General features: G+C 52.7%; 7 protein-coding genes across 7 annotated transcripts; 5 read left to right on the plus strand and 2 right to left on the minus strand.

The window, feature by feature from the left end:
• Positions 1-462: 462 nt before the first annotated feature.
• Positions 463-1,489, plus strand: SODALDRAFT_381567 (hypothetical protein; the record flags this gene model as incomplete). Its single annotated transcript, XM_028615174.1, has 5 exons — positions 463-651; positions 741-819; positions 997-1,130; positions 1,252-1,346; positions 1,413-1,489. 5 exons carry the CDS (start codon positions 463-465, stop codon positions 1,432-1,434), a joined length of 519 nt encoding a protein of 172 aa, XP_028463211.1. The 3' UTR covers positions 1,435-1,489.
• Positions 1,490-7,235: 5,746 nt separating this feature from the next.
• Positions 7,236-9,712, minus strand: SODALDRAFT_283689 (kinase-like protein; the record flags this gene model as incomplete). Its single annotated transcript, XM_028608424.1, has 3 exons — positions 7,236-9,046; positions 9,134-9,595; positions 9,670-9,712. 3 exons carry the CDS (start codon positions 9,710-9,712, stop codon positions 7,236-7,238), a joined length of 2,316 nt encoding a protein of 771 aa, XP_028463212.1.
• A 1,237-nt stretch (positions 9,713-10,949) lies between these two features.
• On the plus strand, positions 10,950-13,231 carry SODALDRAFT_328750 (BTB/POZ domain-containing protein). The gene is made up of 3 exons (XM_028610768.1): positions 10,950-11,286; positions 11,366-11,414; positions 11,485-13,231. Exons 1-3 carry the CDS (start codon positions 11,065-11,067, stop codon positions 13,137-13,139), a joined length of 1,926 nt encoding a protein of 641 aa, XP_028463213.1. The 5' UTR covers positions 10,950-11,064; the 3' UTR covers positions 13,140-13,231.
• Positions 13,232-13,566: 335 nt separating this feature from the next.
• On the minus strand, positions 13,567-15,095 carry SODALDRAFT_284033 (hypothetical protein; the record flags this gene model as incomplete). The annotated part of the gene is made up of 2 exons (XM_028608441.1): positions 13,567-14,123; positions 14,201-15,095. 2 exons carry the CDS (start codon positions 15,093-15,095, stop codon positions 13,567-13,569), a joined length of 1,452 nt encoding a protein of 483 aa, XP_028463214.1.
• Positions 15,096-15,543: 448 nt separating this feature from the next.
• Positions 15,544-16,837, plus strand: SODALDRAFT_328752 (SCO1/SenC). The gene is made up of 3 exons (XM_028610769.1): positions 15,544-15,869; positions 15,951-16,160; positions 16,252-16,837. The coding sequence occupies exons 1-3, from the start codon at positions 15,654-15,656 to the stop codon at positions 16,681-16,683; spliced, it is 858 nt and encodes a 285-aa protein (XP_028463215.1). The 5' UTR covers positions 15,544-15,653; the 3' UTR covers positions 16,684-16,837.
• Positions 16,838-17,070: 233 nt separating this feature from the next.
• SODALDRAFT_300871 (HAD-superfamily hydrolase) lies at positions 17,071-18,904 on the plus strand. Its single transcript, XM_028608892.1, has 3 exons — positions 17,071-17,449; positions 17,581-17,874; positions 18,030-18,904. The coding sequence occupies exons 1-3, from the start codon at positions 17,181-17,183 to the stop codon at positions 18,811-18,813; spliced, it is 1,347 nt and encodes a 448-aa protein (XP_028463216.1). The 5' UTR covers positions 17,071-17,180; the 3' UTR covers positions 18,814-18,904.
• A 3,060-nt stretch (positions 18,905-21,964) lies between these two features.
• SODALDRAFT_337420 (kinase-like protein) lies at positions 21,965-24,576 on the plus strand (the record flags this gene model as incomplete). The annotated part of the gene is made up of 3 exons (XM_028612684.1): positions 21,965-22,091; positions 22,222-23,717; positions 23,797-24,576. The coding sequence occupies 3 exons, from the start codon at positions 21,965-21,967 to the stop codon at positions 24,574-24,576; spliced, it is 2,403 nt and encodes an 800-aa protein (XP_028463217.1).
• Between the last annotated feature and the right edge of the window lie 160 nt (positions 24,577-24,736).

Below are 24,736 nucleotides of genomic sequence, written 5' to 3' on the forward strand. Positions count from 1 at the left end.
CCCCCCCGACGGGCGCACAGCATGCTTAATAATGGGCCCAGGTATGTACCATACTGGCATGCGTTGTACATACCTTAAGGTACACACATACAGTAAGGTACATACCTTATGCAATGAATTATCCCAGAGGGGAGGCTAATATCAATTTCAAGCATCAGCCACCATGTACAACGTATGTGGTTGGACTGACATTGACTGATCGGCGGAGCGCTATTGCACAGTCATCAGTGTGTCACCATCACCATGGATCTACACTCGAAGCTTTACAACGTGCACATCGGGAAAGCAGATCGAGATGACACCGACGGACTCGCTTATTAGACCAGGCCGAGAAAGCGAATAGTATCCGTTTCTTTGGAAACATGCTTCTTTCATACAACGTATGCATCCCACTTTCTTTCTATGTGTACGAAGTACATAATGTAAGGAAGTGCTGAAGGCACGTGCAACGTACCTACTGTGATGAAAGGGAGGGGCGCATTAACATTCACATGTGCTTGGAACGTGGAACGGAGAAACAAAGACACCCCACCCCCTGGCCACGCGAAAACCACGGACCTCAATGCTCAAATTGTCCAGAGATTCCTCCAACATCAAATCGTCCCGAAGATTCCGCCGGCTGGTTCCTCGCTCCTCGTTCCCCGTTCCCTGGTCTGCCCCTGCGCCCGCTCGTACCGCCCCCAACCAAGAGATACCTTACGTGTCTACATACATATATCACGGCACATGCACACACCCAGACGCGTCGTCCCCATGTGTTCGTCCGGTGGTTCATCACTCCCTTAGCGCGCCTCGGCTACAAAGATTTAAAAGTGACGAGTGACAGAAATCGGACTCTATATCCGTATTGTCTCCCATGTGTAATTATCGTCCCCGTATATCTGTCGGATACGACGAGGGAGCTGTAGCCTACCCATTGACTGCCAACATTATGCATTCAATTTTGTACGCCCGCCAAAGATCTTACGTTGTACGCTTCCGCGCACTAAACACCAGCGACTCAATACACCGCCTATTTTGGACCACATCCTCATCGGTCAACCTACGGACCGTGGGAACACGAATGCCCAACATGGAAGGTGGACGAGCCGGGTAATACCAGCAGCCAGCCAAGCGTTCCCATCAACTCGGTAGCGATTCTGGCCACAATACGTTGTACATAATAAAAGGTACGGATACTGCAGGACAAGTACAGAGTTAAGAAGTATCCGTACAAAGAGCAGGAACACATGCGCCACATGATGTTTCTAGCCCAAGTGGCGTGGCGGCCTTGTCAATTCCTTTGCGGCACCAGTCACTGATTGGGGGGATAGCAACAGCCCTAGAGGGGAAAAAGAAGGGGGTGGGTGACACGAGGGCGTCCTCTTCCATCAACCACTCGCTCCCTAAGCGAAACTCCTACATACCCACAGCAACTTGATCGTGGCGGTTTGATGATTGCCCTAGCTTCCTAGCGAGCGACCGGAGTTCTCTGCGTTCTGCCTCTGCGTTCCCTTTTCGCGGATGTTGATCATGACTTGATTGTCTCGGCTCTCTCCGTACTGCCAATCTCGGCATACGGAGTAAATTGAAGTGCGACCGACCAGAGCTTCAACGGATGTCTCAAGGGAGACCCTTGTCTGCTAGGTTAAGCTCTGCGGCTGCTCATAGCCATAACGCTTAGACGAATCTGTCCTTTTGATCGTCTCACCTTGGAACCTGGCGGGTCGCTATTCCGAATTCTGACAAGGCGTCATGACCCCTTGAATATCTGATCACCAATGCCTACGAGGATGGAGAGCATGTAGAGGCACGCACCGCAACTGCAACAGACACATGACATATGAATATGGTTAGGTGGAATGAGACCTCGCGTGATTTTCATGAAGAGATTCCCTTTCCGTGATCCTCCTTAATCACACAACAATCTACCTGTGCGCAGATGTAAGCACATCTCGACGATCGTCATCGAAGTGGCCTCCCTAGATAGGCCGCGATCGTCACTGCGCTGTGTCTGAGGCCGAGCCTTAAACGACAAAAGATCCTAGAAGATGGACAAACATGCAGGTGAGATGTTCATAAGCGGACAAAGCTCCGATAAACAGCCTCACGATGAATGCCACGCAGTTGGTAACTATAATCCCTCGTTGTATTTCTCCGGTGCCAAATAGACTATGAAAACGACATCAGACCCGGCCTCAAAGGCATTCATTCTAAGAGAATGGAACATCCAGGGTTACTCCTGGCATACATACCAGATAGGTATGGCCCAGTCTCGTCACTTGCAAGCCGAGGTGGTGAGGGGAATGTGACATCCAACTTCATAACTGTTACCCGATCGCCGGTGTGTGCAACCTTTGTCTTCGTGGTGACAAGAAACCGGTTTAGCTCACCAAGCGTTTCTCGATGTCGATGACAATCCTCGATGGGCTCTGGAAAGTCCAAGCCCCTGGGTAATATGCTCAGTCTCTTTGCTGACCCTACTGAAACCATTTGAGCCCATTGAACCCCGCCTTTGTCCTCCTACACTGTATGTGTACTTCTTATGATTATTGTTGCGTATTTCGCGTGCCTTGCTCCCCACTGGGATCATCACGGCGAAGCCTGGGAAGAAACCCCCAACCCTCTCCTTTTCCCACACCCCTGTACTTCCCCAGTAATTCACACACACTCGCTCCCCTAACAGGGACACAGGCAATAAGCCATGATCCCGAACTTCTCAACTTCTCGACACCAACCCCTAGAATAGAGTCGCTTAGACTCGACGGATGGGGGTGACGGTCGCCTCATATTGACAGGGTTCCTACTCTCACCGCTTCATCGACGTTGGAGGATGCGTGCCGGAGAGATCCAGTGCTCTGCCGTGCGGCGGGTGTTATTATGCTACGGATACCTACTATATATTTTTACCACTTCCCGTCGGCAACACCGTCTAACACGATTGGCTTCGACATGGCTACTCCGTATCGGTTGATGAACCGTTATATTATTGGTTGTCTTTTTTGAAGGATATACTCCGTATCGGTATTCCCTAACTCCGTCTCCGCCTCCGTGGGCATTACGGGAAAAAATGTGGATAGTGGACGGGTGGGAGATATGTAAACGTATGACCCCCCCGTTCGAGAAGGGTGATCACGCGCCTTTGTATCCGACTTTGCAGGGCTCTCCACCGTCGTAATGAGATCGCCAACGCAGAGCCATCAGAATTTATAAGCCACTACTAAGCATCACGGAAGACCCAAGCGATGCAACCCCCTTGCCATGGGCCCCACCACCCCTTTCCCAGCCCGTAGAAACGTCAGTAGGGAAGAGCACTTCGTTCAGGGGTTCGAGAAGATAGGAAGAACACGGGGAGTGGGCAGGTTCCCCCACTCCTGTGCCCGTCGAGCCGAATCATAGATCAGCGGTTTGGTCGCCCCTAGGCCAACACGCATCAAGGTAGCGAAGAAGGTCTGAATTCGAAAGTAGGATCTGCACAAGTATGATGTTCCATCGTAAACCATGTATTGGTCCCGTACGACGTACAAGCACGTACATAATAAACACGTACATACGAGAAACGATGTGCGGTACACACGTATGGAGTGATAACTACCTTACCTTAGGTACCATACATAGGTACCGACTTCGTACGGTTCGGTATGTACATACCTCCTCAGAGGGAATTTATTCCTACCCCGATAAGCTTAGAACGTACATACGTATTTCGCGGTACTAACCGCATACTTATAGGGACTTGATAGGGAGACCTCACGTTTCAATATCAAGACCTCGTAATTATATGGTAATTTTAGTAGGGCCATGACACCACCGCTAAGCTGCATAGGTACCACGCCTATGATATACGTATATACAATGTAGAAAATCGCAGGCGACATTATAAATAACTTACCTAATCTGAACACTTAATATTAATACCTAAATCTTAATAACGTGCGCCTGTTTTTAGAAAGAAAAACGCCCTTACGGAGCTCGGAGCCGTAGGGTCGGTAATCGGTTATTTTATGTAGGACGTCGTGTAGGATATCGTGGCTTATTTTTATGGTGTATTGGGCGGTTGGATTCAGAGTTACGGTGTGGGAAGCAATACGTTGTCGCCTGCGATTTTCTACATAATGTGTACATACAAAATGGGTGCGGTATATATGTATCTTGGCGGCGGCGACATGGCCCCACTAAAATGCTATGTGTGAGGTCTTAATATTGAAAGGTGAGGTCTCCCTATTAAGTCCTAAACAAAAAATGGCGGCTGGATGGCTGATTACCTACATAGACGGGAAGCACTTCGTCCTTCGTACGTCGTACATACGTATGGGGTCACTGACAGGGAGATCTATAAGCCTTTGCCTTGCCTTCCCCTGGCAGATAATCCCTCGCCTTATGCAGTTCTGGCCGGTCCAGGCTCGAGCATTGTGCATACCGAGAGCGCGAGGCGAGCGGGTAACTCGAAGCCAAGAGAACAGGGCAGGCCAGCCAGGCCCTTACCCCTGCGCGGACTATCCTCTGCCGTCGGCATGTCCCGCGACTCCCGGCCGGTCAAAGAGACCATGCTGATTGCCGTGGTCTCCCGCCAATATTCCTCCTGATCAGACCGAGAATACGCTTTGTGGCGCCAGGTAGCCAGTCAATAAGACATGTCGGCTCCCCTGAATATCAATGGTATCTCGCTAGTATCAATGGGGTGGACGCATGGCTGTCGAGGTCCCGTCCCATGAAGGGACGACAAGGTTTGTACCACTGACGAGGACGAGACTTTGATTCGGAGCGTCATGACAAGAAGAGATACCGGCCGGTCTGTATGTATTGACCAAGGTCAATGACAAGAGATCGACACGAGGGTGCTCCGTGCTGCGTCAAGTGCCGAGCTGCTCCAATGGGCCCCGGCACGGACTACACCGCCAACCTTTCCGCGGAACAGACCCGGGAGAGTCCCCTACAAATGCGCAATAAGGGAGCGAGACAAGGCGTAACCAACGCCCAGAATGTTGGAAATGTTTGGAGACAATTTTGTTCAACATCACAGGCGTGAGGCATTGGAATGACGATGGGTGTTTAATAACAATAATAACAATGAGCATATCACACACACATACTTGATAGTACGAAAATAGAATGATCTTCACTGCTCAAGTCGCTTGAACGGGCCAAGGGTTGGATGAAAATGATGGCTGCGGCTGGTCCAATCCTCTCGAGGCTCGCGTAATTTGCCGGCTCGAAAACCCGTCAAAACCCTTTTTCGACGTGTGACGCCACATGCATTGTCACAAGGCGTCGACCAGCATTTCCCGGAGGTTTCATCTCTTCACGCGGCTCGATAATGGTCCATCGCCCGGTTCTGTCCGCCGGGTGTCACAGCCGCCCGCAGTTCGTGGCTCGGTGTCTTGAAGCCATTCATTTCAGTTCCCCGAGACAACCGACTCCAGGTTCGAGTGCGAAAGTGTGACTAGACGAAGACGAGAGACGAGAGACGAAAGGCTCGTTCATTTGTCTTGGTGTTGTGTTTCTCGGTGTGTCGCTCTATTGCATGCTCGACCGGTGGAGGTGGGCGCTTCTCACCCCCCGACTACTTGAAAGAGCTGCCACTTCAAGCTCGAGCCACGGAAAGGAGAGAGTCCGTGTCGAGAATTACATAGAGCAAAGACGGTATGCAATGCGTTGGCATGCAGTAGTCGCTGGCCAAAGCACGCTGCGGCTCCCTAACCGATATGAAAAGAGGGGGGGGGGGGGGGGGGGGGGTTGGAAAAAGCAATACTACTGGGAAGAGAGAGACCATAGGCCATGGGCCATGACGATCCCACGCCGTTCGAAGAACCCCAGGCCTTGAACATTCACCCCACACAGGATTATGAGATGATTAGTGTTTCGACAGGAAAAGCAAGGAGGCGGGAGAGCTCTGTGCGGTGCGGAAACTGTAAATCTAAGGAATAGAATAGCAATGAGACATTTGACCAAACTAACAGGCCAAACAAACCCAGGAAACCCCCCTCCCCCTGTGGTTCAGTGCCAGCAACAATAGCTCCTCAACTCGCTTATGCAGCAATGCGGGATCCCGAGGCTAATGCGCCGGGTTGGGGTTTGCAAAGCTCAAGCTAGGCGAGGGAGAAGACGATGCAATTAATAGAATGGGTATTCCGACTGCATGGCGTTGAGACAATCAGGCAGCTACACGCCTTGGGAAGAGGCTCACCAGTGCAGAGGGATATTATTTATTATTCTAACCCATATTAGAAAATGCAAACGAAGCTCGGTTTTATCATGATACTCATGCTCTCAAGCTCTGCTCCAATTACACCACATGGCAGCCCAGGGCTGACTCTTGCCGACCCTCCCACACGATGATGGTGAGATGGACGGGAATGCATCTGAATAAAGAAATCATAAAAAAGAAAACCCGCAAATTCCACAGATGAACGTGAAAAGAAGCGATGTCTTAGAGCCACCTCCGATGCGCATGCTCAGGGGCGACTAGCAACGTAAAGACAAAAAAACCAAGACACTGGTCGTCGATCCTCACCGAGGAAGGGAACAACACGCGAGAAAGTGATGGACCTTGCATAACATGTGGCTTCATGATCTCGCTTCTTTTTCTTGGAATCTATAAACCCCAAATGCCGCATGTACGCACGCACACCCTTCTCCTAGTCCAATGGGAAGAACCTCGGCGAGACCAACACGCCCTGTCCAACACGTGCTGCCCTGCCACCAAAGACCTCAAAGACCTCAGACCTCAGACCAGCAAAAAAAGAAAGAAAAAAAAAAAAGGCCAGATAGCTCAGAGAAAACAAAAAGAAGAGAGAGTAAAAAGGAGTGAGAAAGAAAGACACAGTCGTGCCTGCAGGTCCAACACCAACGCCGTGCGCCTGGTCATGCATGTCCTTCTGTTACAGTTCTCCTCCTCCATTCACCCCGTCCACTCCATTCCACCCACCCCTCGAAGAGCGTGTCTTGCATGATGTCGACAGCTCCGGACAAGATATCCCATGGTTGGGCACGAAAAAGTGAAAACAAAAAACTCCCAGTGTAAAACATGTCATCACACATCACCACCACAAACTCCTCCTTGTGGAATTCCCTCCTTCTGGTCATTCCCCACCATCTCCAGAAGACAAAGGAAAATATGCGACACAGGGGTGTAGAGACCCGAGGCAGTGTAGTTTAGAATGGTAGAGGACGTAACCCCTTCTGAGAAAAGCATGTTTGCAGTCTCGCCAAGGTCTGTCGTCTCGAAAGGAAGAAGCAGAGGAAAAGAAGAGAGTCTACGCCCGAATCAGGGGCTGCTTCTTCCGCTCGAGGAATGGGCTCGGCATCTCGTCTCTTTCGGGGTCCCACACCGCAGCTGGTGCCTCAGCACTGGACCGACGACCAGCGATGCGGTCCTTGAAGTTGCGCTTCGGGCTCGTGTTTTCCACCCCGGGGAGCGCCGAGAGCGGCCGGCCGCCTGCTCGCGCCTGCTGAAGCTCCACCAGGGTCCTGCCCCTGATGTTGTTCTTCGCTGCCATTTTGCCGAGAGACTCCGGGTCTTTCTTGGAGTTGGACGCCTTCCGAGTGAGGCCGCTGCCTGCCGCGTCACCGCTGCCGCTGCCGCCGTTGTGGGCTGCTGCTGCCGCCGCCGCCGCCGCCGACGCCGCCTGCAAATTCGTGGCCGAGGGGATCTTACTCACCCGGCGGATGGGCGAGGGGCATCGCTCCGGCTGTTGTTGTCCGAGGCCCCCACTACGTCCCCGATCAGTCGGAACTGTCGGGAGAGACTTGTTGGTGTTCAAGTTCAGCGCCGTGCCTGACAGCTTCGACCTGAGGCGGGGAACGGGCGCCGTCTTTTGCGACGACAGGATGGGCCGGTTCCTGGCGTTGAAGGGGTTCTGTCTCGACTTGATATTCCGAGTGGGAGACGGGATGATGTCGTCGTCATCCGAGTCGATGACAAGAGGCTCACGCGGCACGTTCCAAAGAGTGTCGGCAGGGCCGCCGGTGGCGGCTGCGTTGGCGGTGAAGATGTTAGCCGGGTGTGCAGTCGGAGGCTTGGTAGCCTCGTTGCGCCGGGGCGATAGTGAGAGCGACGCGATGGCCATGGGAGAAGGGGATGCCATTTCAACGTCCATCGGCGTTCCGACGGGGTTGCCCGCGAACATGGTTTGAGCACGGCCGAAAGGCGTGCGGGAGATTTTCTTCATGTTGGAAACCATGGTTGGGACCTCAGGGCTGTGGTCTGAGAGGTCGGTGAGGTCGGTGGCAGAAGAGATGTCGCCCTCTCCGCTGGTGTGACCGACAGAGGAGTAAGGGTAATCGGACCTGCCAGAAGAAGATGACAAGTCTGTTTCTTGCACCGGCTCTGGCTGGAGGGTGGTTGGGGCTGGCGCTGGAGCTGGCGTAGAGGTTGGGGCAGCGGCAGCGGCAGCGGCAGCGGCGACCATGGCCTTTTTCTGCAGCTCCTCTTGAACTCGGGCCTGCACCTCGTCCTCGTACCGTTTTCGCAGTCGTTCCATCTCCATCTGGACGTGGCGATCAATCTCCAAGCGGGCCTTAACTTCCCATTCCCTCCGTAGCGCGTTGTCGATCTCCTGCCTCGTGTAGTTCTTCTCCGCCTCGAAGCCCTCTATCTTGCGCTGCATTTCTTGCTCTCTGACTTTGAGGGATTCCTCTTTTGCCTTGAGAACCTTGTTGAGCTCAACGACCTCCTTCTCCTTCCGCATCAACCGGACAACGGGCAAGTTGAGGAGCTGGGCCGTGTCGGGTCGGCGGTCTGGGTTGACGCGAAGGCAGTCCTTGATGGTGCCCATGAGCTCGGGGGAGTAGATGTCCGGGAGAGGCGCTACTTTTCCTTCCTTGATCTTCTGGACGAGCTGGAAGTGCGATTTGGCATTGAACGGCGGCTCTCGTGCGCACAGTTCGTAAATAATGCAGCCTAGCGACCAGATGTCCGACTTGAGGGTGTATTTTTCGGCCGCACAAATCTCCGGGGACATGTAAAAGGGCGTTCCGACGTAGGTGGACGCGAAATCGTGGGATTGAATCATCTTCGACAGGCCAAAGTCGCCGAGCTTGACCGAGTTGTTCTCGTCAAGGAAGACTACAAATAGTCCAGAGTCAGTCTCAGTCTCATACCATCAAACTCCGAAAACCCCAAGTCGAAGGGACAGGGGGGGGTGGATCCTACCATTTTCGGGCTTTAGATCCCGGTGAAGGATAGTCATGGTGCCAGCAGGCACCTTTGGTCGGGAGGCAGTTGTGAAGAGGCCAAGGACGTTGCTGCCCACTTCTGGGGGGTCCACACCATAGTGGCATCGGTAAAGGGCCGTCACAAGCTGAGAGAAGACACTCCAGACAAAGGACTCCTGAGCTCGCTCCCCCTTGGCCGCGAGGTTCTTGATGACCCTGCCTAGATCGCCATTGCCACAGTATTCCATGTAGAGATGAAGATCTTGAGTCGACTTGAGATGTTCTCGGTGATAGTAACCGACAATGTTCGGATGTCGAAGATGGGAGAGAATCTGGAACTCTGCGTGGAGCTGTTCACGCTCCTTGGCGGACATTTTCAGATAGCTGATCTCCTTCCGGCACATCACGAGGCTATCGTTCTTGCGCCGGACCTTTCGGATGACACCGAAGGAGCCATGGCCTGAAAGAGTATTGATTATTAGCATGTACAAAGATGGTTGAGCCAAGTGGAATTGTAATGCACGGTGAACATACCGATCTTCTCGAGCACCTCGTACTTGTCGCTCTCGGTCGTCATGGTGAGACGATAGGGTTGACAGACAATGGTCAGAATACCCAAATGGCCACTTCCATAGATGGGAAAAGGGTCGTCAAATGTTCAAAGAAGCCTGTTTGGTTAGTACTGACTTACCTTAGTCGTTAGGATTATGGTATTGACTGTGGTGTGAAGTGTGAGGTGTGAAGTTAATGGAGAAGTGTAACGGTGCTGTGCAACTTTGTGCCCGCGCTTGATTCGCTCTAGGCCACCGATGGAAGCTCCGTTGGTACTAGTGTAAACAATTGGCGCGGTGCCACGGCAACCCCGAGAAGTGGGTCGTTATATTACCTCTTATCATGCCGCTTAGGTAAGGCACTCCGTACCCTTCAACCCGAAACCCGTCCTCCATTTTTAATTCACAGTTACGTTGTTCCGACTTCTGCCAAAAGACCTCAGTTTCAAAGCTTTAAAAACCAGACACTTGACTGAAATGGTGCTGCTTATAAGCGTGCGGAACCTAGACCCTTGTGTCACACTCTGGGGAAGCCGAATTGGTAGGGATGGTCTGCTCGATCGCATCAGCAAACAAGTGTTTAGCGGTTTAACCCGCTGCAAAACAATTCGAATTCAATTCTGCTTGTCTTAGCAAGTCGGGAATTATACTCCTTCAGGCGGGCGTTTTTACCATAATAAGAGCCATCCATTCTGCCAAGCACGACCGTGCGCTTTTTGAAGGACGCGAACCGTAGACTCAGTTTCGCATCCAACACCCTGCGAGCGTTTTAGGGCATCTTTCGCGACTACAAACGCATGGCCTCTCCGCTGCAACACATATGGGGCCTCGCCATGCTCTACGAGTCGTCGAGATAGTCGCGAATCCGACCTTATTAATGGAGCTCCTCGTGATTCCTCTCATATCCCAACATCGGACTTGTCCATCCGTAACTGCTGGTGCGAATGAGGCCGGCATCAAAAGACGTCTATCGGTGGCTGGCTAAAAGGTACCTTATTCTCTGAGGTCGCTGGTCTCGATAGAACAATCGGATCATTATAATCCCGAAGCAATCTGTCTGACAGACGCGGCGACATCGGACGAAGCTACGAACGTTAGGTAATCCGTACCTATACCCAGGTACCAAGGTATCAAGGGGGGCTTTGTGGGGCCGTCAACCCAAACTACCTCCCGTTCGGCGTTAGTTGGGGTGGCGGATTAAGTCCTCACGTTAGTAGAGTCCTCACTTCTAAATCATGACTATCCGTACCGACTGACATCCATAAAATACCATAACTTCATCCCCGGGCCTTCTCGTCCCTCCTCTTCTTTATCTTATTTTCTGATTTTATAGTACATCGATATCCTCTCCTTCTGCATACTTCTACTTTTGCCCGTCATGGTCCTTCACAAAGGCGAGCTGGAAGCACAGCTCCATAACGAACATCAGCTCATCAAGAGTGGTGTCCTTCGAGACGAGAATCCCTTGGATCAGTCAGAAGTCTTCAACGACTTTTTGCTCGCCTGCAGAAGGGGGGATCTCAGGCAATGTCAGGAAATGATTTCTGCCGGTGTGAACATAAACGGCAAAGATCAGTTCGATTACACCCCGCTCATCGTGGTATGCACCCGTTCGAGGACCCCCAAGCAGTTAGGAATGACTTGGGATTTGTGTATAGCTGACTCCCCTTGGAACAAAGGCTAGCCTGTGTGGACATTATGAGCTGGTTCAGCTATTACTTGAATCTGGTCAGTCAGAGGCCGTCAGCACCACGGGGGACATGGGTACTCGACCATTACTGACCACAGCAACCCGTAGGTGCCCTGGCTGAACGGAATACCTTCCAGGGAGAGCGCTGCATATATAATGCCCTTAATGACAGGATCAGGAACTTGCTTCTCTCATACGACTTTTCAAAGTCCGCGGACCCCTTACAGCCCTGGTCGTCACACATCACATCTTTACTCACTATGAAGACACCAAAGACCGCAGACATCACTTTGATTGCTGCCTCCGACTCTTTCGAACTGCACAAATTCATTCTCGCGGCGAGATCACCCTACTTCAGGAGAAAGCTATTGGACGCGTCAGACAACACGTTTTGGAAACTCCCACCCGCCATTCCGTCAGCAGCCTTCTGGCTCGTTATTCAGTACCTCTACCTGAGCGACCTCCCGCAAGATCTGACGGATTCTCGTAGCACGGCAACCGAGGAGGACATTCTCACAAGTGCCGACAAAATCAGCAAGCAGCTTGAGCTTGATAGGCTTTGGGACTCGCTTCTCACCACCGACCGGCGACTCGCTCGGCAACGGTACCAGGACGAGGTGAACCGCGCGCAGCAGCAGATGGATGCCTTTTTCCGGGAGAACGTCCTGGACCACAAGATGATTGTCGATTCCAACAAGGTTGGAGAGATCAGGTGGCGCCACGACAATGCCATCTTTGCCGACTGTCTCTTGGCCGCGGAGGAGCAAGGCGAGGAGGATTCTCAAGACGAGGATGAGGAAACTGCTGCGCCAGCGCCTCGCCACAACGGTATCCCCGTTGGTCCTGCCCCTGATCATAATATCTCCAAGAAGACCAGGAGATCTGTGGTCTACCCTGTCCACAAGGCCATGCTAGTGCGTAGCCCCTATTTCGAAACCATGTTCTCCTCCTCCTTCAAGGAGGGCCAAGTAGGGGAGCACCTCCACGTCATCACACTAGACTGCCCGCCTGGTGTGCTGGAGATCGTCCTGTCCTATCTCTACACCGGAAAGTCCGACTGCCCGCTCGAGCTGGCCCTGGACCTCCTCTATACAGCCGACATGCTGTTCCTCGACAAGCTCAAGACCAAGGCCGTGCAGGTCATCAGCACCCTTGGCAGCGGGAACAATAACCTCCTCGTCGATAGGACGCACGGCGCCGCCACAGCAGAGCCAGGGGAAGAGAATGAGAAGGTCGAGGTGGAGCCCATCAACATCTACGACGTCACCAACGCCGCCTGGGAACTCAACGTGCAGCGCCTGGAGGAGTTCGCCGCACGCTACCTCGCTTACAGGCTGGAAGACTACATCGACGAGCCCGAGTTCGCCGAGTTAATTAAGCAGAGCGCCGGGCGGCTCAAGTCGCGCCAGGAGACGGATACGATTGTGCTGCTTGATGATGTCCGCTATTACCTATCCGAACGGTTCCGCCTGCGTTTCGAGGATGCCGGATTGGAAGAGTTCATGGACGGGAAGGACACGGCGAACGCCGGAGATGTAGCTGATGTTTTATCACCCCAAGGAGAAGGGCCGGACGAGGAGGAAGTGGCCTTGTCAGGTTCGCTTGGTGTCACGAAGCCAGAGGATGCAGAATCTGGTGAAGGCGGTGTCGCGACACTCGATGGAGAAGTCGCAGAGGATGAGTTTGCTTCGGACGCCATCAACTATCAGGTATTGCTGGACAAGATCGATACTATGCTGGAGAATTTGAACCTAGATGCTTAGAGCTGGGGCACGGCGTTTCCTGATTTACCATACAGATGATTACGACTAACGAGAGAGGAATCACACGGCATGGAGAGAGCATTGAGGGGCGGTATCATGTTTTTGTTGTTGTTCTTGGGCCACCCTTTGGGTTGGCCTCTCAAACATTTTACTTTTTTTTTTTTTTTCGTCATCCAAGCAATAAATGTCATGAAATCCCGGTTGATCTGCCTAGCCACCTGGCAATCATCATACATGTGTGTGTGTCGTTCCAAACCATGCAACAGTCATAATTCTTTCATATCCTATCGAGGACCATCTCCAGGTGAAGACAGGCAGAAGCAAGAGAAGAAAAAAGGGGATCATCCGTTTGCTTGGTGAACGATGGCGAACCCCAAATGTACGCTGCACATCAAGCGCTTGGTCCAACGGCAAGAATGTCCGGTCATCATGATTCAATAAGAGTAGCCGCTTGGTCATGATACAAGACTCGATTCCCCTCACGAGCATTCCGCAACTTCCTCTCCAAAGCGGCTTCCCGAATCTCCCTCTCCCTGTTCAGCTGCTTCTGCGCCTCCGCCGCCAGGAGCTTCATCTGATACCGCACATCTCTACTGTGGATCGAAAACCAGCCCTGGTGCGGCTTGCACCTCTTCTTGTCGCATATGTTCTTGTCGTCGCCCGCAAGGACGATGCCGTGGGCGAGCGTCCCGGTCCGGAACACCTCCCTGCCCTCGTCAGAGCCGAGCCAGTGCGCAAAGGGAGCCTGGACGCCCACGGTGTCGAGGCGAAAATCGTAACCGCAGGCCGAGTCGTCAAATTTCTTGGCCTGGATGAGCTCCTTGCGATGTTCCGACGCCATGTCGAGGAGTTGAAGCATCTTTTGGCAGAGTACGATCTCTTCACCCATCTTGTACCGCTCTGCGGCCGATGTCTGGATGAGATGCTCTTCTTCGGCGGCCAGAAGACCGGGAGGGAGAGAGGTATTGGCCTCGAAGGACTCGTCTAGGGAAGATGGGGGGGGAGGTGTGAGTGTCAATGGAATTTCTCCGAGCGTCGAGTATGGAGACGAAAACACCTACCTTCAGATTGAGGCGGGTGAAACGGACGGCTAGTGACCTTCCAGGTTCCCTCCTTTTCGTCCACTTGGATGAGGTCGCTACTGAGAAGGGCCGTGAACTCCTCCTGCGTAAGCGCGTCCCGCATAAACGCCTTTTCGGAGCTCTTCTTCGGCAAGGCGGAAATCATCTTCTCCCACCAGAGCTGGCGGTGTTCATCCGAACAAAAGACGCTCCTGCTGTCGGGAGCTCCGTAGAGGCGGGCGGGCTTCACGCAGTTGCGGTAGGAGCACGTCTTCTTGAACAGGGTCTGGACGTTGCGGCTCGTGTCTGTACAGTTGGGACAGACAAAACGCTCTATGAGATTCTCGCCGATGTTCTTTGCAATGTTGACGCACTCCCCATGGAACCAGTCTTCGCAGACGTCGCATCCTATCATGAATCGGTGGTCGTCGGGTCCGCGACAGATGCAGTAAGGCCCGTTATCCGATCCCTCTTCGTCCTCAGAGCCGCTTGGTGACGGGGCCTCATCTGCCGCTTCCTTCAGAGTGGAAGAAGTGGCCGACGTGCCTTGCTTCTTCTTGGGTTTGGGTTTCCTTCCTCCCTTCGAGGCACCTTTTGGGCGTTTAGGCGTCTTCTTGACGGTTGCTTGACCCTTCTTCTTCCCCACCAAAGCCACAGTCGATGTCTCTGTTGATTCCGGGACGTTGATCTGTGGAGGCGCTGGTGTTGAGTTGGAAGACGGCTGTGTAGTTTGTGTTGTTGTTGGCGGTGGCGGTGGCGGTGGTGGTGGTGGTGGAGGAGGAGAAGGAGGCGGTTCCACTAGATCGGGAGGTGGTTGAAAGCGAGCAACGGTGTGGCCGTATTGGCCAAATGGTATTGTCCCATGTGAATTGTCTTGAAAAGGCACATCGGCCATTTCTTGATCTGCATCTTGCATGGCATTTCCTCCGGCTGCCGGCCCAGCACCGGAACCTGCCTCCTGCTGGTCGAGACCAGAGGAAGACATATCAACAAAATTTCAGTCTCAAGTCTGATTCCTGGTAGATGAAAAGAAAGGCTGAAATTAGAGCAGAATCTTTGTCGACTGTGGTTAAAATAGGAGAGAGAGGTGTTGTATATGAGTTGTGGGGATGAGATTAAGATGAAAAGAAGTGTTGAGTTGCGCGCGCTTGATACCGACACGCTTTGTGATGTTCACTCTCGGTGAACAAGACACTGGGGACGACACCGAGGAATGGGGACGACTGCTTTGGCTGAATAATATAACCGGAAGGTTGTTCTTCCGAGCTCCGATAATTCTCCCAACCAGATGTACTTCGTAAGCCAAGCACAAAAAAGCCAAAGCTTCCCAAGTCACTTGTAGTAGCGTTTGGAAGATCTTAGCTCTTACGATGTCACGGCCATTCGCGACTTTTGTTGGATAATCGAGTGTTATAATTATTTCCCCCGTTTAGCCCGGAACAGCGTTGCCATGATGTCGCCCGCATTAGCGCCTACGAGAACCCTCCTCAGGAGCTTGTTTGGCAGCCCTGCCCAGCAATGCCGAAGATGCCTTTCACATGTGGCAGCTCCCAAATCGAGTCGGCCGACCATCGCAACCAATCCGATGCTCCCCAGGCAAGATCAATTCCAGAAGAGGACAAAGACGCACAAGACAATTGAGCAGGCAAAGAGCCGGTATAAGTCGGGGGTAGGTGGTCTCCCTCGGGTTCCCCGTTCCAGGTCACGGTTCCCCCAGAGACAATTGAGCTGACAAAAAACAACCGGACAGCCGTTTTCCTGGAAAGCTGGGCTGCTCTTCGTCATGACGGCTGGTGGTCTGGTGTGGTACTTCGAGTACGAGAAGCAGCGTATGCAGCGGAAGCGAATTGCCGACGCGACCAAGGGCATCGGCAAGCCAAAGGTCGGCGGACCGTTTGAGCTCATCGACCAGAACGGCAACCCATTCTCGAGCGAGGATATGAAGGGCCGCTACGCTTTGGTATGTCGAGAGGAAGAGTAGCACCGTCGCATGCGAGGAGTGCGCGAATACGAATACCCACCAGATGACTGACGGTTTTGTTTCTTTTCAGGTCTACTTTGGGTTTTCGCACTGCCCCGACATCTGCCCCGACGAGCTTGACAAGATGGCGCGAATGTTTGATATTGTCGAGGAACAGAGACCGGGCGCGATCCTACCCGTCTTCGTGACGTGCGATCCTGAACGGGACACGCCCGGCATCTTGAAGGAGTACCTGGCCGAGTTCCACCCCAGGTTTATCGGATTGACGGGCTCGTACGACGACATCAAGGCCATGTGCAAGAAGTATAGGGTGTATTTCAGCACACCTCAGAACGTAAAGCCGGGACAGGACTATTTGGTGGACCACAGCATCTACTTCTACCTGATGGATCCGGAGGGCGATTTCGTCGAGGCGCTAGGGAGACAACATTCTCCGCAGGCGGGAGCGAAATTGATCCTTGACCATATGAAGGATTGGACCGGTAAATGGGCAAAGAACTAAAGGGAGATTACTTTTGTACAATGTATAAATTGTGTATATTGAAGAGAGGAGATCGCTGGGAGCCTGTATGCATACCAGTTCAGTGGTAGACGAGAGAGAGAAGAGGGAGAAGAGGGAGAAAAAGCCACGGCCAGGATTAGGTAGGATAGCTACCGTGTAATACCACCACTCCGCTGCATGTAAATCAAAGTCAGTATCAGGAGGAGCTTCATGTTGCAATATGTTGATGAGACGGGTTTGTGCTTCCGCACTTCGCTCTGCAAGGACCTCGGTCGGGACCGCTGGTCTCCTTCACCGAAGTGGGTCTTTTCACCGAGTGGACCTCGTCACTCAAAGGTGCCTGCCCGTCCCAACCTCGTGATAGAACCTCCTTCACAACACCATCATCAACGACCAATTGCTGTTACGATTGTTGATAACGTCTGTTGTGCCGTTTGTTCGAGTCCCCAGTCAGACGAAAATTCAGGAAAGAGCTCATTTTAGATGCTCTTGGGAAGATGAAGTCATCACCCCGGGCTCTAGCCTCTGTGCCTCGATGTACGGCACAAGCCGCTAGGCCTGGTGCGAGACGACTCACTGGTCTTTATGGCAGTATAAACAGCGGCAGCGGCAGTGCCCAATATCGTGGGCTCATTCATCAATGGCATCGGAAGCCCCAAGGCGGGGTCGCGTTTTCACGAGGGTTGAGTACCAAGCTGAGATCGCATGAACCGTCAGAGCCAGTATTCCATACCGGCGAAGCTCCATCTTTCGCTTTTGCCTTTGAGTATGTTCCTATATGCCTTTACGTGTCTTTAAATTCTGGGGACCATCTGATTTCGATGACCTCAGGATACACCAACAAATATCCCAGACAAGCGGACGATGAGCAGGAAGATGGCGCTGACACTTGCACAGCATTGACGGCGTCCTATTGCATGTAGCCAAACCCATACCGGGTGCGCAGGAATCTCTGAAGTACTTGCAGGACAACAACATCCCCTTTATCCTGTTGACGAATGGCGGAGGCAAACTCGAGAGGGATAGGGTGAACGACCTGAGCTCCAAATTGGGGGTTGAGCTCACGGTCGACAATTTCGTCCAATCGCACACGCCGTTCCAAGAACTGACCCGCGGCCCCCAAGGGCTGGGCGACAAGACTGTGTTCGTGACCGGTGCGGACGTGCAAAAATGTCGCGAGATTGCTTACAGGTAAGACGAAAACTTGGGCGAAAGAGCCCGTTTAATTTGACCACAAACGCATCCGGGTCCCTCATATCGGGGAATTGGGGGGGGGGGGGGGGGGGGGGGGGGAGTGGTTGGGTTTTTTTCGGCTGACACTGTGTCGCGAATAAATAACAAAACAGTTACGGATTCAAGAGCGTCGTGACGGCCGCAGATATCCTACGCGACCACCCCGACATCTGGCCCTTCGACGCGCTCATGGAGTCTGTCTACGGGGGGAGCGCCCATCCGCTCCCCCTCCCCCTACACACGGGAGAGCACATGCACGACAGCACTGCCCTCAAGATCGATGCCATCCTCGTGTTCAACGACCCGCGCGACTGGGCGCTCGACATACAGATCATAGTAGACCTTCTCGTCTCGCGGCAGGGCATTCTGGGGACGTACTCGGCCAAGAACGGGGACCGGAGCCTGCCCAACGACGGTTGGCAGCAGGACGGACAGCCGCCGGTGGTGTTCTCCAACTCAGACCTGTTCTGGTCGACGACGTACCATCAGCCGCGGTTCGGGCAGGGGGCGTTCCAGGCTGCGCTGGACGGGGTGTGGGCTCGGGTGACGGGTGGGAAGGAGCTCGTGCGTACGTCTTTCGGAAAGCCTTTCGTCGAGACATATCGGTTTGCGGAGAGGGTGCTGAACGAGCATCGGGCCAAGATCCTGAGTATGGGGAAGATGAGTGGGAAGGAGATGGCGCCGTTGAGGAGGGTTTACATGGTCGGTGATAACCCTGAGAGCGATATTCGAGGGGCCAACGAGTTTGCTAGCCCCCAGGGGACCGAGTGGACTTCAGTACTGGTCAGGACTGGTGTCTGGAGGCCGGAGAGGGGGGAGCCTGCGCACAAGCCCAAGATGTTGGTTGACGATGTCAAGGCGGCGGTTGAGTGGGCATTGAAGAGGGAGGGCCATTAATTAGCGAACAAGGGTCACTTGCGGGAGCCTTCCTTTTGTTATATGTTATATAGGTAGGGATTACACATTACTATCCATCAACAACTTGGCGAAATGGTCTGAATAGGTTTTACATGACATATTCGGAAATGAAAATTATCCTTTGAGATGGTCTGACGGTTCAACTGAATTCGGCCTATTTTTTGTTTGCTGAACCGAGCCTGGTTCTGTTCTTGCAGAACCCATTGTGCGGGCCCAGAAAGTGGCAAGTATCCGTGCCCCAGACTATATACTGTACACCTCTCCAGGGATTAGAAACGTTAGCTCGTATACAATCTGATATAACTGGCTAGGATACCAGGGGACCCCTACAGGTCATAGTACAACCAAACATATAACATATTTGCCTATTTTATAAGTACCTATATCTATACGAAAAAAATCAATTCCCTTAATAATATCCTTAACACTATCGTTAAAAATTAGTATTATCCCTATCCCTCTTAATACACTAATATAGCCGGTAGGGCATCGTACGAACTAAACGCTCTAAAAAGCTCCTATTAATAGCCTCCTATGCAGCCTCGATAGCTACCTTTAGCTTCTCCCCTCCTATCCACTACAGCTATAGATATTAATACTTAATCAGCTCTTTATAAAGAACTAGACGTGCTCTATAGGAGCTAGGTCTGGAGAGTAGGGGGGGAAGTCTAGTAGTATAATATCACGATCGTTAAGCCACTTTTTAACCTTCCTGGATCGGTATAAGGGGGCGCCGTCGTGCTAATATATCCTATACAGAAGACGATCTTCTATAAATCGTAGGATCTTCGGATAGATAAATTTAACGAATCTATCCCCGTTAACGCCTCTATATTCCTTAGGCCAGATATAGCAGGGCCCCTTTATACGCCCTGTAATAGAGCCCCAGAATATCTAACCCTCGGTGTTCCGATAAAGCAGTGGGAAGTCTTTAGGACGTTCTATATTATAGACAATTATCTATTACTTCTAGAGCGGATCGTTTATAGCCTAGGTCTTATTAGCTATCACGATAGGATTATTTACCTAATCGTTAGGCGTTAGGAAAAGCTTTAGTATATCTATAGCGAAGGTTAGGCGCTTACGTTTATATTCTTCCGCGAGATAGATCTTATATAGGCGGATACGACGTGAATACCTAAGATCTTTTATCGTAGACTATATAGCCGTATCGCTACACGAGGAGAGGCTAAGCATACTAAAGCGTAGGTCGCCCTATATATATATACGGTGGTATTAGTCTTCCTGAATCCACTCGTATATCCGACGTCGTAAAGGCGTGCTAATCTTCTTCCTCCGCGTATTAAACCTTTAAGGCGTGGCCGCTTTAGCCTGGCAGGCGTACTAGACTTAACGTATCGTGACCCTTTAGCCGATAGTCTAAGACGCCGTAGCAGCTATACGGCTATAGCTTTAGCCTACTATATATCAGAGCCCCCGAAGCTCTAGCTTTAAGTCTTTAAAGAGCTCCTTAAAGCGTTTCTACGGGGCTTCCGCCTATAAAATTAGCAGGAGGGCGTCTTAACGAGCGGCTTTAATAGAACGGTTATTAACCCGGTTTTATCGTTTAGTATAGGGAGAGGCAGGAGGCCGAGGGATACTTCCGTTCCTATATAGCGTAGCTCCGTTAGGGGAGTCGTCGATAATAGGAAGCCGCCGAAGCCATAAAAGAGGCGTTAAAGGGCGTTAAATCTCGATATCTTCGGCGTTAGCGTTAGATAAACGCAGGGAAGATAGGGCGGTATTAGCGGGCATATTAGAAAGAGCTTCTTTTAAAGATTCTAATAGTATCTTTAAAATACAGATTAGTATAAAACTAATAAAGTTATAATAAGTTAAAGTTAGAGTCTTTCGTAGAATATCGTGAGGAATCTAGTAATAGCTTTAATTAGCGTGACGTTAGCCTCGTTAGTCCTAGTAGCGATATTTAGGTTTATACCTCTCTATATAAAATAGGTGGAAAAGTACGGATCGGTAGCGTAATCCAATGATTAATCGAGACGTGGGGCTAAGTTTCGAGCTAACGTTTCTAATCCCTGGAGAGGTATACAGTAGGTAGGCAACAAAATTGGGCCAGGGTCTCTGTGCATTTCATTTAAAACGGATGCTCCCGAATGCGACCAGAATCCTGAGGCCTTCCAAGATTTCCGGGGTTGTTCTGTTGGCATGACGTCAAGGGAGGGAAGGGAGGGATTCAATACACCCGCCAGTCTCTGGAATCTCTCCAATGGACAGCCGTAGCTCCCTGACACATCGCCTATGCCACCCCGCAGCGTGGCGCTGGGCAGCTGAGAAAGGCCCCACCCCCCCTCCCCCCCCAAGACAGGCGCCACACAGGATGTATGGAAGTCTTGGAAACCCGTCACTCCATTAAAGCGAAAAGAAAAGAAAAGAAAAGTTCCGGTAACCGAGAATCTGGAGACGTCTTCATATATGTTTTCGAGTCGTCAGATATCGTGACTGTGCCCAGATTTGATTCTTTTCCATTTTTCGTCCTTTCTTCTTTCCCTTTCCGACTCGAAAGCAGAATCACTGACAGGTGACAGGGTCCAGATTGTGCTACCTGTTATCTTATCGCTGGACCCCACCCCGTCTGCGGCTTGAGTCCCCTGGAACTCCCGATAAGGGGCCTGGGCTTTCGTCTGTCTCCCCACAAGCGCGCGAGGCAACTGCCCTTGACCTCTTCAGGTCCCAGATCACGCGCCATCCTCTCGACAACCTCGGAGAGGGGAAACACCCGAAGACTAACGACGGGAGGTTTACGAGAGGTTTATTACGAGTACCGCCTTTATTCCTTTGCCACTTACCACATACACACACCCTCTCTCTCCATCTCTACCCTTATTTCCCCTGTCACTGTCGCACCAAATCAACAGGGACACAAATACCGAGCCGAAGACGAATCCGCGTTCTAGGACCACGTAGTGACCGTTCTCCCATCTACGGGACCGACATACGGATACCCTCACGTCATTTTACACCATTGTGCCGTTAATCTCGAGACTCGCTTCAACTTCACAGCTCTTCCCTTGGTTGCACCTTCATCGGGCGCCCTGTACGAGCTATTCAGCCTCCTCTTGTCCCTCCTCTTTGACGTTACACACGAATTCCCCGCCCCGCCATCCTCACCATGGCCGACTCATCTCGAATATCTCAAGTCAGCGGCTCGGGCAGCCAACCTCTACGGTCCGCCCTCAAGTCCGATGATGGCCCTGAACGGCCCCATGCTTCCGGCCCAGCTTCCTCCTCCAGCAAAGGTCAGTCAGTAATCAGCCAAAATGTCGCTTTACAGCCAGCCAGTGGCTTTTCTCCCTCTTCTCCGCCAAATATAATTCAATCTAGCATCTTCGCCCCGCGCCTATGAATCACTGCTGACGCCTCTCAAAGTGGTCCAGATCGTGGCATCTCCTGAGCCTCTTCCCAATTCGTCATCCGAGTCCCAGCTCAAGCGACAGTACTCGGCCAACGTGGCTAATAAGAGACTTGGTGGTCGACCTACTATGCCTCCGAGCGCCGCTTCTTCCCGCACTTCTCTGAACGGGCTGGCAGACCAGGCTTTCACGCAGGACACCCCCGACGACATATCAGAACAACCTCAAAACAACGCCCCGAATCGCAAGCAGCAGTATGTGAGCCAGAAGCTTCTCTCCCAGGTATACGACTGGCTCGAGCATGAACAGCGGAAGAAGGAAACACGTGGGAACCACCAGAAGCACCACCAGCAGCAACATGACCATCACCACCACCACCTTCACCTCGGATCGTCCTGGCGGAAGCAGCGTTCTCAAAAGAAGGAGAATGATGGTACCGAATCGGAACCGCCGCACTCTGCTCGCCCCCGATCCGATTCGGTCGATTCCCAGACTAGCGACGTGGATCTGGATAAGCTGCAGCGTATTCTAGAGGAGAACATGAGCGCCATGGGTCTCGATTCCATCCCCACGTTTGGTCCACGTCGTTCTTCCATCAGTCGTCACAAAAGACTCGGCTCCCGCACCCTGTTTGTCCGAAACACTGGCTCCGACACAGACTACGTCGATGGCGATGTTGTGGTGCCGGCCTGCGACGCCGTCCTCGATAACACCAAGACCCTGAGTTACAATTCCGGAAGAAGCTCGACCAACTTGTTTGCTGCAGGCAAGGCCGAGGCCAAGGAAAAGGAGGCCTGGGAGACTTTTAGGAACGAGATCATCCGCCTGGCCCGCACGCTGAGGATAAAGGGGTGGCGTAGGGTCCCGCTCAGCTGGGGTGATAGGATTTCGGTTCAGAGACTCAGCGGTGCCTTGACCAATTCCGTCTACGTGGTCACCCCCCCTCCCCCGCAAGACCTGGAGCCGGCCCCCGGGAAGAAGGCCCCGTCCAAGCTCCTCCTGCGTATCTACGGCCCGCAGGTGGGGCAGCTCATAGACCGGGAGCAGGAGCTGAGCGTGCTCAAGCGGCTCGCACGTAAGAAGATCGGCCCGAGGCTACTCGGGACTTTCACCAATGGCAGGTTCGAGCACTACTTCAACTCGACGACCCTGACGCCGGCCAACCTCCGAGAGCCCGAGACGTACAGACAGATCGCGAAGCGTATGAGGGAACTTCACGACGGCGTCGAGATCCTGGAGAGCGAGAGGGCTGCGGGGCCAGCTGTTTGGTGCAACTGGGATCGTTGGCTGGCGAATGTGGAGAAAATGGTGGTGCCGCTCGACGAAGAGGCGAAAGCGAAGACATCCGGTAACACACTTCCAGGCCCGAGCGTCTTCCGGGGCCGGGGATTTGTCTGCGGCACGGAGTGGCCCAAGTTCAAGGCCGCGGTGGAAAAGTACCGCCAGTTTCTGGTCGGGAGGTACAAGGACGCGGAAGATATCAACTGGCGACTTGTTTTTGCGCATAATGATGTAAGTTTTTCCCTCACTCGCCAGCAACGATGACAATTGGGGGGGGGGGGGGATGGGGGGCTCACAAAAGGCTGTCCAGACGCAATATGGCAACATTCTCCGAATCCGACCGGACGACGAAAAGTCGCCGCTGCTCCAACCCGCCAACGAGCATAAGCAGCTCATTGTCATCGACTTCGAATACGCGGCAGCGAACCTGCCGGGCCTCGAGTTCGCCAACCACTTCACAGAATGGTGTTACAACTACCACGGCACCGTGCCGCACGCGTGCAAGACGGAGCGGTACCCGATGCCCGAAGACCAACGGCGCTTCATCAAGGCGTACGTCGACCACCGCCCGCAGTTCCCCCACTCCGGCTCGACCCCTCGTCTGACGCCGCTGGATACGCCCACGTCCACGCCCACGGGCGGCAACAACCCGGCCCTACACGCGACGGGCTCTACCAGTTCCATCGTTGACTTCATGCTGGACGCACGCGTGCCGGCGGGTCAGTGGAGGGAGGAAGAACGACAGCAGGAGGAGGCGACGGAGAAGGCGGTGACGGAGCTGATGGAGGAGACGAGGCTCTGGCGGGCGGCGAACAGCGCGCAATGGGTTGCTTGGGGCATCGTGCAAGCCAAGATTCCCGGCGTCGACGTGGACGGTGGCGCCGCTGAGGCGGGGACTGAAAACGACAGTGCCGCGGCGATATACGGCGCAAATGGGGAAAAGGAGGAAGAAGAGGAGGAGTTTGATTACTTGCGATATGCGCAGGATCGGGCCTTGTTTTTCTGGGGAGACTGCATCCAGCTGGGTCTGGTCAAGGTTGAGGAGCTGCCTGACGATATTCGGGACAGGGTGAAGTATGTGGATCGGTAGTCGATGCAAGCAATCCTTAATTACAGCGGGATCGTCACGTTTTTTTGAACTAGCAGGTATTACAGTAATTGAGGCGCAGTGGAAATGCATATTGAGAATTGGTTTGCCATTTTCTTGCCTTCGTCCACGTGTGTCATGTCTGTGGGAGATTCTCCTTTAC

The sequence above is a fragment of the Sodiomyces alkalinus genome, assembly GCF_003711515.1.
Source record: "Sodiomyces alkalinus F11 unplaced genomic scaffold SODALscaffold_11, whole genome shotgun sequence".
Taxonomy (NCBI): Eukaryota; Fungi; Ascomycota; class Sordariomycetes; order Glomerellales; family Plectosphaerellaceae; genus Sodiomyces; species Sodiomyces alkalinus.

What these genes read in the sequence shown, in the direction of transcription:
- SODALDRAFT_328750 (XM_028610768.1), top strand. Translation starts at nt 11,065, where the DNA reads ATGGTCCTTCACAAAGGCGAGCTGGAAGCACAGCTCCATAACGAACAT. An exon ending in ATTACACCCCGCTCATCGTG is followed by an intron (nt 11,287 to 11,365) that starts GTATGCACCCGT and finishes CTTGGAACAAAG; the next exon opens with GCTAGCCTGTGTGGACATTA. An exon ending in TCAGCTATTACTTGAATCTG is followed by an intron (nt 11,415 to 11,484) that starts GTCAGTCAGAGG and finishes AGCAACCCGTAG; the next exon opens with GTGCCCTGGCTGAACGGAAT.
- SODALDRAFT_328752 (XM_028610769.1), top strand. Translation starts at nt 15,654, where the DNA reads ATGTCGCCCGCATTAGCGCCTACGAGAACCCTCCTCAGGAGCTTGTTT. An exon ending in AGAGCCGGTATAAGTCGGGG is followed by an intron (nt 15,870 to 15,950) that starts GTAGGTGGTCTC and finishes ACAACCGGACAG; the next exon opens with CCGTTTTCCTGGAAAGCTGG. An exon ending in TGAAGGGCCGCTACGCTTTG is followed by an intron (nt 16,161 to 16,251) that starts GTATGTCGAGAG and finishes GTTTCTTTTCAG; the next exon opens with GTCTACTTTGGGTTTTCGCA.
- SODALDRAFT_300871 (XM_028608892.1), top strand. Translation starts at nt 17,181, where the DNA reads ATGAAGTCATCACCCCGGGCTCTAGCCTCTGTGCCTCGATGTACGGCA. An exon ending in TCTTTCGCTTTTGCCTTTGA is followed by an intron (nt 17,450 to 17,580) that starts GTATGTTCCTAT and finishes ACACTTGCACAG; the next exon opens with CATTGACGGCGTCCTATTGC. An exon ending in TGTCGCGAGATTGCTTACAG is followed by an intron (nt 17,875 to 18,029) that starts GTAAGACGAAAA and finishes ATAACAAAACAG; the next exon opens with TTACGGATTCAAGAGCGTCG.